At 35.3% G+C, this 21781-nt stretch overlaps 1 protein-coding gene across 2 annotated transcripts in view; it reads right to left on the bottom strand.

Moving 5' to 3' along the window:
- LOC105489979 (potassium calcium-activated channel subfamily M regulatory beta subunit 2) overlaps nt 1-16639 on the bottom strand; it is a 415168-nt gene extending 398529 nt beyond the window's left edge. The window contains exons 1-2 of one of the 2 annotated variants that reach the window (XM_011755167.3): nt 16546-16633; nt 14346-14435 (exon numbers count right to left, since the gene is read on the bottom strand). In XM_011755167.3, the coding sequence (XP_011753469.2) occupies nt 14346-14347 (2 nt within the window). In that variant the 5' untranslated portion in view covers nt 14348-14435; nt 16546-16633. Of the gene's footprint in view, nt 1-14345; nt 14436-16545 lie in introns of both variants that reach the window. The other variant, XM_011755164.3, reaches the window with a different exon arrangement.
- Nucleotides 16640-21781: the final 5142 nt, after the last annotated feature.

Genomic DNA, 21781 nt, shown 5'->3' with positions numbered 1-21781 from the left:
GGAGAGGGAGCAAGAAAAAGAGAGAAGGGGGAAGTCCCAGACTCTTTTTTTTTTTTTTTCCTTTTTCTTTTTGAGATGGAGTCTGGCTCTGTCACCCAGGCTGGAGAGTAGTGGTGCCGTCTCTGCTCACTGCAACTTCTGTCTCCTGGGTTCAAGTGATTCTCCTGCCTCAGCCTCCTGAGTAGCTGGGATTACAGGTGCCTGCCACAACATCCAGCTAATTTTTGTATTTTTAGTAGAGATGGGGTTTCACCATGTTGGCCAGGGTGGTCTCAAACTCCTGACTTCAGGTCATCTGCCTGCTCTGGCCTCCCAAAGTGCTGGAATTACAGGCGTGAGCCACTGCACCCGGCCCCAGACTCTTAAATAACTACATCCCCTGTGAACTGTGTCAGAACTCGCTTGTCACCAAGGGGATATTGTTAAACCATTCATGGAGGAACCACCCCCTCCCCCCCGCATGATCCAAACCTCCCACCAGGCCCACTTCCAACACTGGGAATCACATTTCAACATGACTTTTGGAGGGGCAGACATCCAAACCACATCACATAGTTTTTGGGGGAAAAAAATGGTTGCCTTTCTTGTTTTGTTTTATGTCACTTAGTTTCAACTCATTGAGCATTTTTAAAGTGTGCACTTTTAACACTGTTTAATTCCTGACAGCTTGTGCAGGAAAGCAGCACTGTGACAGGTCTCATTGTATGTATCCTACTATCTCTAAGTAGACTTGTATGTAAATGACAAAAGGTCAGCTCTGCATTTGAAAATGTTGTAAGCCATAGGGAAAGAAACTGCAATAGTCTACCTGGATGCTATTCTTCTTGAGATTAGAAATCTGTTACCAAAATCAGGTAAAATATCAAAATAAAATATAAATATTTTAAAAATAGAAGAGTACACCTGACCCTGTAACTTAGATTCATTACTTTAAATCTGCACACATCATATGTACATATATAAATTTTTAAGTAGGTCCTTTATTATACACTGGCCAATGTGGACATACAGATACAATGCCAGGGATTTATGGCTTTTTTAGTAGATGTGAAAGATACAATTTATCGGCCCCTAAATATGAAAAATCATGGTAATATTAATTTGAAAATACCTAGTAGCCTTAAAATGAAATATTATATAAGCTTGATTAATAGTTAATGTTTACAAACATTTTATAATATTTGAAAACAATTTTTAGGTTAAGTTTCCTCACTTACAAGAATTCTGAAGCATGTACCATGAATGCTGGATACTTGATGATCATAAATTAAATAAACTAGTCAGATCCAAAGCACTTAAAAAGGAAAATTATAAAAATATTTTCACATTTTTATAGCAAAAACGATGTTTACTGTGGGATGTGAGGACCTTTTAATAGGTTTTATATAAAGATTTTTTAAAATAGTTATTAACTTAGTGTGGTTTTTAAAAAATAAAATATTTTCCTTTTAGTGGATTCATACTTGGTCTGTTTTCATGATGACTTATTTAATCTTCTCCTGGGGTGTATTCCAAAGTTGGATACTCACAGTGATTTATTTTCAGGATTAGTATTGTTATTATGTTTATTCAGGGCACCTATTAGGTGTTTGATTTCCTTCAGCTGGTTGCCTCTGATGCTGTGTCCTTATTTCCTGTTGCTGTCTAGATTTATTTTCACAGATTATTACTTATCTTTGAATTTTCTTCTTTATAGATTTTACTGTAGTGACCCAACAAGTTATTTCTGAGGAAGCCTGCAGCTGTTTTTTCAGTTCCTGTCTTTCAGGGTATACCAACTGATTGGCTAATACTAAATGAACTAGAAGGATAATATAATGTAGTGAAATAATGCAGGACTTAAAAATCAGAAGTAGATTCAAGTCCTACCTATCACTCACTAACTGGGTTTTAAGCCTTTAATAAATGGGAATAATGATGCCTGATCTGCCTTTGAACATGCTAGTCCTTCTATCTGGAATGTCTATCCTGCTCAGGCCCACCTGAAAGCAATCTATTTTTCCTTCAAAACTCAATTTGTAGGTCAACACTTGCAGGATGCCTTCCCAGATAGAGTCAATCATTCCTTCCTCTGTGTCTTATACACACTGCCACTCACTACGATGTAATGTGTTTACTTTCATGTCAGTCACAAGGCTATCGCAAGAATGAAATAAAATGCTGTTCATAAAAATACACTGTGAATCATAAAGGTTCCTATAGAAATTTTTTTGTACACATTGCACTGCTTTACCAAGTTGTAGTTCTTGTCTTCAGAGAGGCTACCGTTTAAGAAGTTTTTGACAGCACAAGTATGATTACTCATTTATTCCTCCATTCAAAAATGTTTATGGAAGCACCAACTATATCCCAAGAACTATGTATGAAATGCATCACCAAGAGCATAAAATGTTTTAAAAATATGATAAAATATAAAACTTAAACACAAAAAGCAAGCAAACAAGACTAATAATTAGTAAGGAGGGCTCTGAAGTCAAGCATAAGCATCTCAGTTGCTGACAATTGAAGCAAACAATAGCTTGGGAGCTATCAGAGGATAATAGCTACTCCCCTGCTTCACCAGTTATGGGTTATTATATGTGCAAAAGAATCTAGAGTTTGATAGCATAACCCACTGAATATCCTTAAGTTATCTTTTAGAGCTTATCATGTATATGTAAATGTGATTATCTTCTCATTAAAAAAGTGTGGCTTTGATTATTCTTAACAAATTCATTTGTCATAAAACTCCTGGTCAAAAATTATTTTAAGTTATATTTGCTTAGTTATGCAAAATTGGGTTGGATGGTTCCTACATAACTATTAGGATCAGGATTTTGGGACTACAGATATGTGCCACAATGCCTGATACACAGTTAATATTTTTGTAGAGATGTGGTCTTGCTTTATTGCCCAAGATGGTCTCAAAATCATCCCACCTCAGTCTTCAAAAATGCTGAGATTATAAGTGTGAGCCATCATGCCTTGCCCCATCCAATTTTTACTGAGTGTCACCCCATGCTAAACTCTGGGAATACAGACGAGTGGGTTCCAGCACTGCCCTCCTGGAGTTCACAGTCTTATATGGATCAGGTAAACACTTGTGATTCTATCTGGAGTTTTTTTAACTTAGTGCAAATAACTGGGATGAGTGTGTTTGCCTTCCCTTTCTCTTTGATCTTTGGTTTGTCTCATGGCTTTTTATGGTTCCTTAACTAACATGTCTAAGGGATCTGAAGTATATACTAGGCTGAGTGGTGATTTCTGAGGTGACACCTGCTCCTTCTAACTGTGTGTGGGTGTGTAGTCTTAGAGAGATACATAGGACTGGAGGTTGGAGACAGCATTAGAGAGACTGAAGGTAGTTGATGTTTTGTGGAAATATTTTACTGACTACTTACAATGTAATTTCTCATTTGTGGTATATGGTTCACAAGTGGCTTCAGTATTACCTTTATTGATTGCTTTATAGACATAATCTCAAAGTGTCTATGGCCATACCACCCTGAGCACACCCAATCTCATCTGATCTCAGAAGCTAAGCAGGATCTGGCATGGTTAGTACTTGGAGGGGAGACATAATTTCAAAGTAACAATATGTGAGTTAAATAACATAAATAATTTTCAATGCACTTTGTAAAGCCAAACAAATATTTTTTGTGTTGTTTGCATTCTCAGTGTTTATTTTTTGGGATCATGATTAAAAAAAAAAAACCTCATATTAGTAATGCAACAAAATATATCTTGAATCCTCATTGATTGTAAGGCTTTTAATGAAGCCAACTAGACATCTATTTGACAACTTATTTGGGTATTATGGTCTCTCTTCTTTGTAAGAGAGTTTTCAGTCATTTCTAAATCTCTCTTGGACACTTGATTCTTTCTTATCACAGAAGAACTGTTCTGGCTGTAAATTTCAAAAAATTCAGCACTATCAGTAGTGGTCTCATGTTTAGAACAGCTTGAGAGTCTCAGATCCTGCCATGATTCTTCTTAATGGGAAATACCATGAAATAAAATGGGGTACAGCTGGTGAAACAATATATGTCTCCTTGCTTGCTTGTTTGGCTTAAAGCTCATTGGACCATACTCCAAATCTAACTGATTGTGGTACCAAGTATTAGAGAAACAATGACACCCCTGAAACAGGGATTTATAAATCAGTTTTCTTTTGGGAGGTGGTATTGTGTATTGATTGAAAGCAAAAAAGGATTCATAGCTATCAATTATAATACTTCATCAATTAACAAGATGCATTTTTTTCCTGTACATGTAACATTTCTGAAATTGAGGCACAAATTGAAATTGATGGCATGTTATAGTCTAATTGGCCATATTTTTGTCCCCGTGAGTGGTAAATGAAACAATAATGTTACTATCATCCTAGATTAGAGGATGATATGGCATTACCTATGTGAACCATAGAAAAGTTACCTAAATGCTTACATATCACACTGACATAACAGGATAATTTCTACTTTATAGAGTTGCTATGAAGATTAAATTAAATAATGCATATAACTCTAATTGCACAATGCTTAGCACTTACTAAACTGAAGAAACAAGATTGCTTTTCTATATTTTATCTTATATTACTCTAGATTTCTTCATCTCTGTGATACAGAGTAGAACATAAATTAAATTTATTTGCATATTAAGAAGTATGTGTTATGTGATTACTTAGTTGTTAATGTTATTACTCTAATTATCATATGATGATTTATTTTTATTATGAAAGATGATCATGGGTGGGGCAGGGAAATAAATATGGAGAAGAATAACAATATATATTTGCAAAATGTCTTATGCTTCCTAGCCTGCCTGCTGCTGCCAGCGCCTGTGTGCACCATCCAGAAGCCTAAAGATAGGCCTGGCCCATATGCTGCTGGCTCTGCTGGCACCTGGACGCATCTTCTAGAGACCTGGCGATTCATCTCTGCCACCTGCCACCACCAGTGCCTGCATGCACTATCCAGGAGCCTGAGGACAGGTCTGCCCTGCTCCCAGTGCCTGTGTACATCTTCCAAGGAGCTGCCATGCCTGCCATTGTGGGCACCCATGCACACTGTCTGGGGCCTGAGGGTGGTCTATCCCACCTACTGCCACTGCCCATGCATGCTGTGTAGGGGGCCTACCAATTGACCAGCTCTGCCTGCCACTACTGGTGCACATGCAAGCCATCCAGGGGCCTAAAGATGGGTCTAACCTAACTGGTCACTCATCCTTGCACATACCTCCTGAGAGCCCAAAGAGCAGCCTGCTAAGCTTACTGCCAATACCACTGGTACCCACTCATGCATGCCACCCAGGGACCTGGGGACTGACTTACCCAGCTGGCTGTTACCACTGCTGGCCCCCATGTATGCCACTCGGAATCCAAAGGTTAATCTTCCTTCACTATTGCCACTCCAATATCATGCACACCACCTAACGGTCTGAGGACCTACCCACCTGACCCACTGCTGCCACTGCTGGCACCTGAGCATGCTTTCTGGAGGCTTGAGGACCAACTCATCTGAATCCTCCACTGCTGGAACTTACATATGTCACCTAGTGGCCCAAATTCTCAATTCTTGCAAGAGACATAGACAGTCTGAGATAGGAAGCTCAAAATTCCCAAATAGACTCAATTCAAAAAGGTCTTCTCCAAAGCACATTACAGGCAAACTATCAAAATTCAAAGAGAGACAATTCTAAAAACAAGAGAAAAGAGTCCAGTCATATATATGGAGATTCCCATCAGACTAACAGCTGGTTTCTCAATGGGAAACTTATAGGTCAGGAGAGAATAGGATGATATATCCAAATTGCTGAGAAAAAAAATGCTGCCAACCAAGAAAACTTTTACCCAGGAAAGCCATCCTTAAAAAATGCAATGAAATATTTTCCATATAAACAAAGACTGAGAGAATTCATCATCACTAGACTGGCCCTGCATGAAATGCTCACAGAGGTACTATATTTGGAAGCGAAAGGATGATATTTGCCGTAATGAAAACACACAAAGATGAAACTCGCTGATATAGGGGTCAAACGTTATCAAGTGGGGTTTATCCCAGGGATGCCAGAATGGTTCAAAACACACAAACTAATAAAGGTAATACATCACATCAACAAAATGAAGGACAAAAAATATGATTATTTTAACAGATACAGAAAAAGCATTTGATAAAATTCAACATCTTTTCATGATAAAAATTCTCAACAAATTATGCCTAGAAGGAACACATTTCAATATAATAAAGTCCATTTTTGATAAACCCACACCTAACATCATACTGAATGGGGAAAAGATGAAAGCCTTTCATCTAAAAATTGGAACAAGACAAAGATCCCCACTTTCATCACTCTAAAACTTAATACTGGAAGCCCTCACCAGAGCAATCAGGCAAGAGAAGAAAAATGAAAGACATACGCATTGAAAAAAGAGGAAGCCAAATTGTCCTTCTTTGTAGAGAACACAATTTTATATGTAGAAAAATCTAAAAACCCCAGCAAAAACCTCTTAGAACTGACAAATTTGGTCAAGTTGCAGGACGCAAAACTAACATACACAATTCAGTAACAGTTCTATACACCAATAACAAATTAGCTGGAAAAAAAAATCAAGAAAGTTGAACCTGGGAGACAGAGATTGCAGTGAGCTGAGATCGCACCACTGCACTCCAGCCTGGCCACAGAGTAAGACTGCATCTCAAAAAAAAAAAAAAAAAAAAGAAAAAAAAGAAAAATCAAGTAAGTGATTTCACCTAAAATAGCTACAAAAAACTCTAGGAACAAATTGAATCAAGGAGGTGAAAGAATTCTACTATGAAAACTATGAAACACTGATGAAAGAAATTGAAGAGGCCACACACAAAGAATATAAATACATCCCATGATCATGAATTGTAAGAATTAATTTAATGAAAATGGCTAAACCACCCAAGTCAGTCTAGAGATTTAATGTAATCCCTATCAAAATACTAATGACACTGTTCACAGAAATAGAAAATACAATCCTAAAATTTTTGTGAAACCACAGAAAACCACTAACACTCAAAGCAATTCTGAGCAAAAAGAATAAAGGTGGAAGTATCAAATTATCTGGCACCAAAATATAATATAAAGCTATCATAATCAAAAGTATGATATTGATATAAAACAGACACATTGACCAATGGAACAGAATAGAAAATCCAGAAATAAATTTCTACGTTTACAGTCAACTGATTTTTAACAAAGGTACCAAGAACATACATTGTGGGAAGGACACTCTTTTTAATAAATGGTCCTGGGAAAAGTGGATATCCATATGCAGAAGAATAAAACTAGATCTCTGTCTCTCGTCATATACAAAAATCAATTCAAAATGAATTAGAGACTAAAATGTAAGACCAAAACGTATAAAACTACTAGAAGAAATCATAAGACACTTCAGGACATTGGTCTAGGCAAAGATTTTATGGCTAAGACTTCACAAGCACAAGCAACTAAAGCAAAACTGGACACATGGGATTATATTACAGTAAAAAACTTCGGCATAGCAGAGGAAACAATCAACAGAGTGAAAAGACGACCTGTAGAATGGAAGATAATATTTGCTAACTATGTATCCAACAAGCTGCTAATATTCAGAATATACACGAAAGTCCAACAACTCAACAGTAAAAAAAAAAAATCTCATCAAAAAGTGGGCAAAGGATCTGAATAGACTTTTCTCCAAAAACACACAAATGACTAACAAGAATATGTAAAAATGCTCAATATCACATTATCAGAGAAATGCAAATAGAAACTACAATGAAATATCGCCTTACCTCGGTTAGAGTGGCTATTATCAAAAACATGACAAATGCCAGTGAGGTTACAGAGAAAAAAGAGTTCTTGTCAGCTTTGTCAAAGATGACAAGGTATCAGATGGTTGTAGATGTGCAGCCTTATTTTTGAGCTTATATCAGAATACAGTGTCTTCTCCTTAATTTTTTAGAATAGTTTCTGTACCAGCTCTTCTTTGTATACCTAGTGCCTGTTTTTGTACCAGTACCATGCTCTTTTGGTTACTGCAGCCCTGTAATATAGTTTGAAGTTGGGTAACATCAGACCTCCAGCTTTGTTCTTTTTGCTTAGGATAGGCTTGGCTATTTGGACTCTTTTTTGGTTCCGTACGAATTTTAAAATAGTTTTTTCTAGTTCTGGAGGAATGTCACTAGTAGTTTCATAGAATAGCATTGAATCTGTAAATTGTTTTGGGCAGCATACCCATTTTAATGATATTGATTCTTCCTATCTATGGGCATGGAATATTTTTCCATTTGTTTGTGTTTTCTCTATTTGAGCAGTGTTTTGTAGTTCACACTGTAAATATTTTTCACCTCCCTGGTTAGTTGTATTCCTAGGTATTATTTTTTTATGTGGTGATTGTGACTGGGATTGCCTTTCTGATTTGACTCTCAATTTTTCTGCTGTTGGTGTATAGGAATGCTAGTAATTTTTGTACATTGATTTTGTATCCTGAAATGTTACTGAAGTTATTTATCAACTGGAGGAGCTTTCAGGATGAGACTAGGGGGTTCTCTGGGTATAGATTTAGGTTATCTGCAAATAGACATAATTTGACTTCCTGTCTTCCTATTTGGATGTCTTTTATTTCTTTCTCTTGCCTGATTGCTCTGGCCAGGACTTTCCATACTATGTTGAATAGGAGTGATGATAGAGGGCATCCTTGTCTTTTGCAGGTTTTCAAGGGGAATGCTTCCAGCTTTTGCCCATTCAGTTGATGTTGGTTGTGGGGGTTGTGGGTTTGTCATTGATGGCTCTTGTTATTTTGAGGTATGTTCCTTCAATAATTAGTTTATTGAAAGTTTTTAACATAAAGCAGTGTTGAATTTTATTGAAAGACGTTTCTGTGTCTATTGAGATAATCATGCAGTGTCTGTCTTTAGTTCTGTTTACGTAATGAATCACATTTATTGATTTGTGTATGTTGAACTAACCTTGTATCCCAGGAATGAAGCCTACTTGATTATGGTGGATTAGCTTTTCAATGTGCTGCTGGATTTAGTTTGCCAGTAGTGTGGTGACAATTTTAGCATCAATGTTCATCAAGGATATTGGCCTGAAGTTCTGTTTTTCTGTTGTGCCTATATCAGTTTTGGTATCAAGATGATGCTGGCCACATAGAATGAGTTGGGTTGGAGTGTCTTCTCCTAAATTTTTTAGAATAGTTTCTGTAGGAATAGTATCAGCTCTTCTTTGTACATCTGGTAGAATTCAGCTGTAAATCCATCAGGTCCAGGCATTTTTTGACTGGTAGGCTATTTATTACTGATTCAATTTCAGGACCTCATTATTGTTCTATTCAGGGAATCAATTTCTTCCTGGCTCAGTCTTGGAAAGTGTATATATCCAGGAATTTGTCCATCTCTCTTAGATTTTTTAGTTTGTGTGCGTAGAGGTGTGTGTAGCAGTTTGGGATGGTTGTTTTTATTTCTTTGGGTCAGTAGTAACATTCCCTTCATCATTTCCAATTGTGCTTATTTGGGTCTTCTGTCTTTTCTTATTTATTAGTCTAGCCAGTGGCCTACCTACTTTATTAATTTTTTCAAAAAACAACTCCTGGATTCATGGATCTTTTGAATGGTTTTGCATGTCTCGATTTCCCTTCGTTCAGCTCTGATTTGTGTTATTTCTCAACTTCTGTTAGCTTTAGGGTTGATTTGTTCTTGCTTCTTTAATTTTTTCAGTCATAAAGTTAGGTTATTAACTTGAGATCTTTCTAACTTTTTGATGTGGGTATTTCGCACTATGAATTTCCCTCTTAATACTGCCTTAACTGGGTCCCAGAGATTATGGTACATGTATCTTTGTTCTCATTATTTTCAAAAAGTTCTTGATTTCCCCCTTAATTTTATTATTTACCCAAAAGCCATTGACAAAAACAAGTAATGAGGAAAAGACTCCCTATTCAATAAATGATGCTGGGAAAACTAGCTAGTCATATACAGAAAATTGAAGCTGGACCTCTTTCTTACACCATATGCAAAAATCAACTCAAGATATATTAAAGACTCAAACCGTAAAAGCCAAAACTATAGAAAGCCTGGAGGACAACCTAGGCAATACCATTCTGGACACAGGAACAGGCAAATATTTAATGATGAACATGCCAAAAGCAATCACAACAAAACAAAAGATTGACAAGTGAGATCTAATTAAACTTAAGAGCTGTTTCACAGCAAAAGAAACTATCGACAGAGTAAACAATGTACAGAATGACAAAAAATATTTGCAAATTACGCATCTGACACAGGTGCAAGATCCAGCATCTATAAATAACTTAAACAAATTTACAAGAGAAAAACAAACAACCCCATTAAAATTGGGCAAAGGACATGAAGAGACACTTCTTAAAAGAAGACATGCATGCAGCCAACAAGCATATGAAAAAAAAAAATCACTGATCATTAGAGAAATATACATCAAAACCATGATGTGATACCATCTCACGCCAGTCAGAATGTCTATTACTACAAAGTCAAAAGCTGACAGATGCTGGCAAGGTTGTGAAAAAAAAGGGAAAGTTATATATTAATACTATTGGTGGGAGTGCAAATTAGTTCAACCAAAAGGGAACACTTATATACTACTGATGGAAGTGTAAATTAGTTCAACCATTGTGGAAAGCAGTATGGTGAGTCCTCAAAGAGCTAAAAGCAGAGCTACCACTTGATCCAGCAATCCCATTGCTGGATATGTACCCAGGGGAATATAAATCATGCTACCATAAAGGCACATGCACATGAATGTTCATTGCATCACTATTCACAATAGCAAATACATGGAATCAACCTAAATGTCCTTCAATGATAGATTAGATAAAGAAAATGTGGTACATATACACTATGGAATACTATGCAGCCATAAAAAGAATGAGATTATGTCTTTGCAGGAGCATAGATGGAGTTGGAGGCTATTATTCTTAGCAAACTAATGCAGGAACAGAAAACCAAATACCATATTTTCTCACTCATGAGGTAGGAGTTAAATAATAAGAACTTATGAACATAAAGAAAGAAACAACAGACACTGGGATCTACTTGAGTGGGGAGGCTGGGAGGAGGGAGAGGAGCAAAAAAGATAACTATCGGGTACTGGGCTTAATACCTTGGTGATAAAATAATCTGTACAATAAACCCCCATGGCACATGTTTACTGACATAACAAATCTTCACATGTACCCCAAACCTGAAATAAAAGTAGAAAACAAAAGGAACTCTTATGCATTGTTGATGAAAATGCAAATTAGTATAGGCATTGTGGAAAACACTTTGGAGATTTCTAAGAGAACTAAAAATAGAACTGCCATATGACTCAACAATCCTACTACTGAGTATTTATTAAAATGAGAAGAAATCAATATATCAAAAAGATACCTGTACCCCTCACCCTATGTTTGTTGAATCACGATTCATAATAGCCAAGATATAGAATCAACCTAAATCTATCAATGGATGAAAGGATTTTAAAAATGTAGTATATGTACATTATTCATCCATTTAAAAAAATGAAGTGCTCTGATTTTCAGCAACATGGGTGGAGCTGAAGGTCACTATGTCAAGCAAAATAAGCCGGGACTAGAAAGACAAATATTGCATTTTCTCACTCATACATGGGAGCTGACAAAGTTGATCTCCTGGAGTCAGAGAATAGAAATGATGGTCACCAGAGGTTGGGAAAGACGAGGGCTTGGGGATGAACAAGAGTTGGTTAACGAATACAAACAGAGTTAGATAGAAGAAATAAGTTCTAATGTTCAATAGCACAGTTGGGTTCCTATAGTTAATAATGATATGTAATAATTCATAATAGCTAAAAGAGAATATTTGAAGTATTTCTAACACAAAGAGAAGATAAATGTTTGAGGTGCTGGATATCCTAGTAACCCTGATTTAATCGTTACACCTTGTATGCATTTATCAAAACATCACATGTACCCCCATGAAATGTATAATTAGTATGTATTAATAAAAAGTTTTAAAAAATCAGCTTAGAATTTCTACTACATAACATTAAAATGTATCACTTAAAAAGGTTTGTATTTCTACTAATTTTATGTGCATTTAAAATTTATGTATTGTTAATATTTAGCTACTTACTCAAATATTTAAAATTTTTGAAGAAATGCAAAAATTGCCTAAGTGTTAAGATCTCTGAGAAATTGTAGGAAAAATGCTAATGAGACATTAGAGATGAGCTCACACAGGCTGGGAGATTGAAATGGAGCTCTAGAACAAAAGAAGTCAGAGAAGGAAGAAGAAAGGGAACTTCTGAAAATGAGAAGAGTAAAATGTCAAAGGGCTCATCAAAGAGAAGTTCCAGATATAAATACTTAACTAGCTGTAAACAATGAGGGTATGTGTAACGTATAAGATGAGAGTACTATTCTGTGGACTACATTTCATGACACTGGGAACAAAAGTTAAGTGCATCAAAGAAATATATTAAATGTGGCCATGGTAGGATATTTCACTGAAACATCTACTTAGTTATGAGCACCATTTTCACTGCTACATGAGAAGTAAAAATGAATCTAGACAATTTATATACAACAGAGCAAATGAATTACTGTCTACACTTACTAACAAACCACGTGACTTTCTTGAGTTTAGCAATTGTTCCAATTAAGTGTTGTTGCTATGATTATTGTTTCCCACAAAATATTAAATAAAAATAAAATAATAAAAAATGCATTATGTTATTAAATAGTCTTACCCCCATTTCACTTTTACATCTTCCCCATAAGGTAAAGAGAAGAGGTATTATCCTCGATCTACAGAGAAGAGATTGAGCAACTTAAAGACACTTAGATCATTCAGATACTTTTAAAATTCCTGGTCCAGAGCTCTCTTCCATGTTTAAAATCTTACCCATACTCGCAGCATCAACTTTCACTATATTTAGATTGTCATTTCTATTTCCACGTGTACCTCCTCATATTTCTAAGATATTTCCACTATGTGTCATTGCATCATCCCCAACTCCACATGCCTTACACAAACTTGCCATCTTTTCCTTGTAGCAGATCCATTAGCATTTTCTTCCTTCATTTACATCTGTCAAAAGCACAGTTACACTCTCACAGAAATTTGGAGTCTATTTAACTGCTCCCCTTTCTTTGATATCCTGTATTACAGTTTATCAATACCCGTTTCTTTCGATTATTCCTCTCTGGTGGTTTCCTTAAAACTTTCTCCAGTATTGTCCTCTAGACAAGTCTTTCACAATAGCTCTTAGTTCTCTCATTCATTCTGTACTTGGCCAGATTAATCTTTAGAAAATTCACTTTCTATATGTCACAGATAGGGGGCAGAATGAAGCCTAAGGATTGATACCGAAGGAGGATCTCAGATCTCATTAGTGTTATCTTTTGGTCACAGAAGGTTGGGAGATAATGGGACTGGGTTGACCAAGAGAAATTATAATCATGAATCAAGCAAAGAGAAGATAATGCTCATCTGGACAAGCAAGGTCCTCAAATATCTGACTTCTCCTGAGCTATTTTGACTTATCTTTTATTACCTGCAATATAAAATTCTTTCTTCTGCACAGCTAGTTCTTTCAGTAAAATCAGAACATGCTGTGCTTATTTCTGCCCTGTGCTTTTGCTTGTATTGCTTTGTAATCATTCAAGAATGCACTCAACAAATATTTATTGAGCACCTTCAAGACTCTGGAAATACAAAAATGAAGATCCTGCTCTGCCCTTTAGTAGTTCATAAGGATGTAAGGAGAGTGTGTTGGGAGTGGGAGGGAAGGGGAGAAGGAGTAAGCAATTTAGCAACAAGTGCCATTGCTTGGAAAGCATTAGATGGGAATCTAAAGAAGCTAGTAGCTCTAGAGTGACATTTGAACTGATCCTCTTCTTCCCCTCAATTTTTTTCAGATCCTATTCGAGTATCCACATAATGCTACTATTCCTCTCAAATGCCCATGACCTTTATTGAGTTGTTAACCTACATTTTTCACCTTCTGAAACTCCTTTGGAAATTACTGTTATTATCTCTGGTTTTGCCATTAATCATCATCTGTTTCCTGTGTAGTCTCCTGGATTCCTCCAACCATATCATCAACTGCTAAGTGCCAGGGATCATGTTTTACACTTTTTAGTATCCACCTGCAGACATAGAAACTAAATTCATGTTTTAAAAGATTTCTTTCAATCCTTTGTGTACATACAAACTTTCATGTTTAAGAACTCTTACATTTGCAGTCACATGTTAGTGTCTACAAGCTCTAGTGATCAAAATAAAATTTTCAGAGAGAAGAATGTAGTTTAGTACAGTTATAATTCCTAAAGAAATGTGTCATTAAATAATTTTACTTACATATCTGCTGATCCTAAGCTGATTATTATGTTGGTAATGATTCTGTTATTTAGTGCTCAGGGAGAAATGTGCAAATGTTTGAAAGAAGCACTGCAGGCAAGAGAAAAGTGATGATGTATGGTCAGCAATATATGCTGTGTTATTACAACCAACATGTTGGGTACAATGTTTATTGATTTTTTTAATCCTTAAGTAGGACTTCTGGTCTATAAAATATTTAATATTGTTTCCCAGGATCAACTTTCCTTGAACAAACATAGATGACTGCTCTTCCCTGACACTTTTTCATCAATGATTACCAGACTGGCACCACGGCGTACCCTCTTTCCTTCTTCCCTGAGTAGGTAAGGAAAGCTTGAACTGTGATTATTTTTATTTCAGTCACTTAAAACAAACAAGAAAGACAGATGCAACTGGATCAAATTGAGGGATTTTATAGCAGAGGAAGTGTGTATGCTTGAAAATAAATTAACCATTCAAAATAGACTCCATTTGCTACTTAGGGACCATTCAATCCATATATCTAGATTTGAATTTTCCAGATTAAATGCCCAATTTAATAACCATCCTTTTTTAAAAAAAAAAAAAGTGAAGCTAATAATATTTTAAATTTTTAACATTGAGGAATTCCCTGTTTCTTCAAGTTAAAAAAATCATACACTAAAATTTAAGCAGAACACTATTGTTACATTCTACATAATACTTTTAAGGCATTTGAGAATATATGAATTTCCTCTCTGCAAACAGTTATATCTCAAGATCATTATGCATGAACACTAGTAAAACTTGAACTCATTAAAGTAGAATGAGTTTATACTTTACTGGTTACCAATTTAGGGATTTAAATTTATAAATGATTTTCTTAATAGACTTTCTATTTGACTTAAGGAACAGATGAAAAAACAGTGAAATAGTTCATGTAGCACTTTTAAATTATTAGAGAAAATAACATCATGTTTTATAGAAGACATTTATAAGTTGTAAAAAAGCTCATAGAGGAAAAAATGAAAATATTTATAAAAACTCAATAGATGATATTCTAGTTTTATTGTGCATCACATTATTTTAAGATTACTCAAATAATTTGTATGTCAGAATAATTTGTATGTCAGAGAAGTTGCTTTGCGTATGGGTTATAAAAGGTGTAATTTCAAACACTTTATTCTGGTAATATGCGTTAAACAAAGGATTCAAAATGTAACATTACAAATATTGAAGTCTAGTGTTATGACTCACTTGGCATTGTTCCATTTCATAAGAAAACGCATACAAATATAATCAGTGGTATATTAGATATGACTTAGCAGATTGGAGACAACTTCTAAATATATGTTTTCATTTCAGTATGTATATACATTTCATAAATATACATATTCATCTAGCATTTGCTTCTCCACAACAATCATTGTATTTGTTCCCCTGCTGCCTTTTTATGGTGAAGTTAATAACAAGTGCTCTTCTCTGTTGCCTTGGATTACTTGAATAAAAGCCTTTTATACAATCAGGGTCGGCCCCTCAGTTTAAGCTAATATTGTTGTATGATTTCAGAGAAATAATTTTGGTTTGGGGGTTTATTTAGCTGAATTTTTATGGTGATTTTTAACAAAATACATTCGTTTCTTTAGCTTTTGAATATGGATTCAAATATCAGCTAAATATTCAAGATAAATCAGAGGGCAATAATTGTAAAGAATGGGAAAGCAAGATTGCTCAAATAAACCTATTCTGAAATGTATTTGTCATGTGTTGACACTTCTACTAGAAGAGGTGATCAATTCCTTAATAACATGGGTTTATTATTGGTTCCAGTCCCTGATTGTTACAGATAGTAAACAATGGGATGCTCAAGAAACATCTTGGAATAAAAATTTAACTTTTATTGTCAAACGCATTTTTACCTAATGCAACAGGAAGTACAAGATTAAAGGACTAACATCAGTTTGAGGGTCTCAGTAATTAACACATTTGATTGCCTTTAGCTTTTCTTATGCTTTTTCTTACATGTATGTATATATGGCAAAAACACTTTTGGATACTTTACCAATTGCTCATATGCCATTTCTTGTTTTGATACTATAGCTAAGTCATATTTCCCTATTGAGAAGTGGGAAAAGTTAGGCCAATATGCCAATAGAAATATCTGTGATAACACTACTCCTTTAAAAATCATTCTACTGATTTTTTTTTAAAAATGACTTACCTCACTATGTCTGTGTGATATTCAAAGTTAAAGCTCATTTCTTTTTCCAGGTTGTGGGGAGGCTTCTGTGCTGACTCTCTTCTGGCTTATTCATGAAAACGTCCTAAGCAGAGGAACGAGAGGCAGTGAGTAAAACAAACATAGAAACCCAGGAGAAAAGATATGCCCTGGAGACCTGTGCTAATGGCAACGAAGGGAAGGAAAGGCTCCTCCTCTGACACTTTCCCCATGTTAGCATGGATAGCTCGCAGATCCCCCTTTCAGATACCGAAATTGTACTTTAACCCAGAAATGTTTAGTCCAGAAATGTACTGAAACTAAATTTCCCTCTGTGTAAACAAGGCGTGTCATACACTTGCATATCAATATAGCATATAATATGCAAAGATAATGTCACTTCTTGACATCTCTGATACATAGAGTTATACCACGGCATAGAAATTTAATCTGCTGTTATTTTAGTAACTGTTTAAAATGGTTTTCAACTCAAGTAACAGAAGAGAGTTGTTTTTAAAAAAGCCCATTTTTATAGCAATTTCTGGCTCAAAGGCCTGAAAAAAAAATCATGCTAGCAATGTAGAGCTGGTTCTGAGGGGAGATTAACCAGTCAGGAAAACATGAATAGTTTCGCTGCTTTGAAATGATTGGCATTTTTGATGTCTCTATCCATGCGCAATAAGATGAAAAATTAATATTTTCAGAATAGAATGCCCAGAAATAAATTCACATAAATATACTCAACTGATCTTTGACAAAGGAGCAAAGGTAATACAATGAAGAAATGATAGTCTTTTCAACACATAGTGCTGGAACAACTGCATGTCCACATGCAAAAAAAAACAAAAAAACAAAAAAGGATCTAGATACAAACCTTACATCGTCTAAAAAATTTAACTCAAAATCAATCACAGACCTAAATGTATAACATTTAATTCCAAAACTTCTAGAAGATAACATAAAAAACAATCTAGTGACCTAAGGTTTGGCAAGGACTCTTTAGAGACAAGACCAAAGACGCAATCCATGAAAGAAAGAATTGATAATCTGGACTTTATTAAAATTAAATATTTCTGCTCTATGAAAGACACTAACAAGAGAGTGGAAAGAGAAGCCACCTAGTGGGAAAAATATTTGTAAAAGAAATATCTGTTATAGAATTGTTACCCAAATTGTACAAAGAATTATTTAAATCAACAATAAAAATAATATGATTAACAAAAGAGACCAAAGACCTTAACAGACACCTCACCAAAGAAGATATACTTACGAGAAGCATATGAAAAGATGCTCCACATCATATATCATCAGAGAAACACAAATTAAAACATCAGTGAGCTACCACTACAAACCTATTAGAATGGCCAAAATCCAGAACGCTGACAACAGCAAATATTGGTGGGAATGTGGAGCAACAGGAACTCTCACTTACTGCTGATGGTAATGCAAAATAGCACAGCCATGTGGGAAAGCAGTTGGGTAGTTTCTCACAAAACTAAATATATTCTTACCATGTGACTCACAAATTGTGCTTCTTGATATTTACCCCAAGGAGTTGAATCTTATGTCTACACAAAAACTTGCACATGGATGATTACAGCAGCTTCATGTATAATTGCCAAAAACTTGAAAGCAACCAAGATGTCCTTTACTAGGCAAATGGATAAACTGTGGTACATCCAAACAATAGAATATTATTCAGCATTAAAAGGAATTCAGCTGTCAAGCCATGAAAACATGTGGAGGAACCTTAAATGCATATTACTAAGTTTAAAAATCCAATTGACAAAGACCACATACTGTTTGATTCCAACTATATGACATTCTGGAAAAGGCAAAACTATGCAGGCAGCCAAAAGATCAGTGGTTGCCAGGGGTCAATGGGGAGGGTGGGGTGAATAGGCAGATCCCAGAGGAATTTAAGGCAGTGAAACTACTCTGCGTGACAGCTTGATTGTGAATACATTTCATTATTAATGTGCCCAAACCCATAGAATGTACAACGCTAAGAGTGAACCTTAATGTAACTACAGATTTGGGATAATAATGAGTTCTCATTTAAGCCTTTTTTTTTTTTTTTCTTTGTGGCTCACTAAAATGTCTCGGGTTCACCTTGTATCTTACCTGTTCAAGATTTGGAGTCAGTCATTATTTTTAGACACTATTCCTTTTAGAGAGGAGTGGCAGTTTGAAATGAAGTTCTGAGTGCTAGGTATTTTCACTCCTACGAGGATAGTATTGCTTCTAGGCCACTTCAGTAGACAGAGCCAGGAAATAAATTGCTAAAAATTATAAATTTCTGTTGATATTTAGGGGTTAAAGTTAATATATGGAGATTTTTATTACTTTTTAATTTTATATTTGTATCTATTTTTAACATGGAAAAATCATTTTATAGTAACAATATATTTATTTTAAATTACTTATTCTACAATATTCACAAGTGGTTTCAAATTATAATACAAGTATATTACTATTATAAATTTAAGTATAGATTTTGAAGTTTTCTCTGTAGTTTAAATTTTTTTGTTAAATTTTTTTGTCTGTAGAAAGTATTCTATAAAGGATAGAAATTTAGAACACTGTACTCAAAACTTATTTGAAATAATACTTCTCTCTGTGTAGCTATATTATAAATTTGATGTATTGACTTATCTGTATCCGTATTATTAATTGTTATTGTTCTTTTCTCCTTTAGTTTTACATTAGCATATATAGTCTTGATTAAAATCAAAAGTAAGTAAAAATTATACTCAAAGTAATATGGTTTTCATTCCTATCTGCTCCACCCCATTTCTACATCCATACATAGGTAACGAATTTCATTACTTTCTGGTTTATCTTTCCTTTGTTTATTTTAGAAACACTAGGCAAATATGTATGTAGGTAGATTAATTCATATTTTATTTTCATGCCAAATTTCACATTTTATATAAAATCCAGAGTCACTAAATTTTGTGTAAGAATAAATCAATGTCTTGATTTTTTCTACATATTTCCTATAAATCATTTTATCTTAATACATAGAAATTTTCCTCATTCTTTTTCATGACTCTATAGCATTGACCTATTATTGCACCACTGTCTATTCAATATATCCCTTATAAATTAATTTTGCACCTACAAATGAGGTCTAATGCATATGTTGTATGTATTTGAGGAGTTAAGTTCTAGCATCCATTTATAAGAAGTTCTGTCTGCAACATTACCAACAAAGTGTTTTTTCAAACTTTTGAATTTCTGCCAATCTTAAAAATACCAATGACATAGTAATACGAATTTGAATTTCTCTCATTATCAGTAATATTAATCCTTTCTTGTTTAGTGGCCATTTTCCTTTTTCTTTCGGTTTCTGTGATTGGTTTATTAATGTCTTTTTTTTTTTTTTTTTTTTTTTTTTTTTTGGAGATAGAGTCTTGCTTTGTCACCCAGGCTGGAATGCAGTGGTGCGATCTTGGCTTACTGCAACCTCTGCCTGCTGGGTTCAAGCAATTCTGCTGCCTCAGCCTCCCGAGTAGCTGGGACTACAGGTACCTGCCATTACGCACGGCTAATTTTTGTTTATTAGTAGAAATGGGGTTTCACCATGTTGGCCAGGCTGGTCTTCAGCTCCTGACCTAAAGTAATCGCCTGCCTTGGCCTCCAAAGTGTTCGAATTACAGGCGTGAGCCACCGCACCTGGCCTATTAATGTCTTTTGAGTTAGGTACTGAAACTTTTTTTTCAATTTTGAAAACATTTAAGAAAATTACACTCTACTTCTTGAAGGGAGAGCATCAAGGAATTGGTGGATATATGTTAAAACCACCATATTAATTTTTTAAAATTTCATAAATACACGTTTCAGACATGAAAATATCCTCTTTCTCTTTAAAGTTTTAACCACTTATTTTAGCATTTGCCAGTGGATCTTGCCTGTACCAATTATCATGTGATGTTCTAAGGTACTTTTTCTTTTTCCCATTCCTTCTACATTTATTCTTGGGGATTCTTCTGTAAAAAAATATTTGTTCCTTGAAACTCATTTAGTTATTTATTGGGACGTTTACTTTTATAAACACAGACTAACAGGTTTCTCTTTTATTATTTTACTTATAATCTGACATTATTTTTATTTATTTGGTTGCTCAAATAGTTTCAGACCATTGGGAGTTCTTTCACACTGGCTCCTGTATATTTTCATTTACTATGTATTTTCTAGCACTACAGAATACATTGCTCTACTTGTGTTTTGCCTGCCATGTTTCATGAGCACATAGACGTGCAAAAAACTTTTTTTATTTTGAAATATTTGTATGCTTACAGAATATTTACAAAGATAGTGTGAAGTTTTGTTCTGTTTTTGTTAAGTTTTGTTTTGTTTTTTGAGGCAGGGTCTCACACTGCCTCGTACAGTGTCAGGGTCTCACGCTGTGGTCATAGGGTGGCACGACCACAGATCACTGCAGCCTCGGCCTCCTGGGCTCAAGTGATCCTCTCACCACAACGTTTCAAAGAGTTAGGATTACAAGCATGAGCCACCGTGCCCAGCCTCGAGTTTTAATATATCTGTCATTCGGCTCTTCCTAATGGTAACATCTTATGTAACCATAGTATAATTGTCAAAGCAAAGCAAATAGTTCCTCCATCTTTTCTTTTTTCTTTTTTTTTTTTTTTTTTTTGAGACGGAGTCTCGCTCGCGCCCAGGCTGGAGTGCAGTGGCCGGATCTCAGCTCACTGCAAGCTCCACCTCCTGGGTTTACGCCATTCTCCTGCCTCAGCCTCCCAAGTAGCTGGGACTACAGGCGCCTGCCACCTCGCCAGGCTAGTTTTTTTTTTGTATTTTTAGTAGAGACAGGGTTTCACCGTGTTAGCCAGGATGGTCTCGATCTCCTGACCTCGTGATCCGCCCGTCTCGGCCTCCCAAAGTACTGGGATTACAGGCTTGAGCCACCGCGCCCGGCCCATCTTTTCTTATCATTTATGAACTGGACACTTTTGAAGAGTACTGGCAAGGTGGTTAGTTCACAGAACCACTACCCTCAATGGGGTTTATATGATGTTTTCTCTTCTTCAACTGAGGTTAAGTGTTTTGAGGAAAAATACTATAGGAGTACTGAGTTGCATTTTTTAAAACCTGTTTAAGTCCCAGTTTTCTTATCTATAAAATGAAATAAGTGCCTTCCTCATAGGTGTGCTGTGATAATTAAATGAGGCAGTAAACATAGTGCTTAGCACAGGACTTGATGCAAAGTAAGGCT

The sequence above is a fragment of the Macaca nemestrina genome, chromosome 2 (genome assembly GCF_043159975.1).
Source record: "Macaca nemestrina isolate mMacNem1 chromosome 2, mMacNem.hap1, whole genome shotgun sequence".
Lineage (NCBI taxonomy): Eukaryota > Metazoa > Chordata > Mammalia > Primates > Cercopithecidae > Macaca > Macaca nemestrina.
This window is presented reverse-complemented; position numbering and strand designations above follow the sequence as displayed.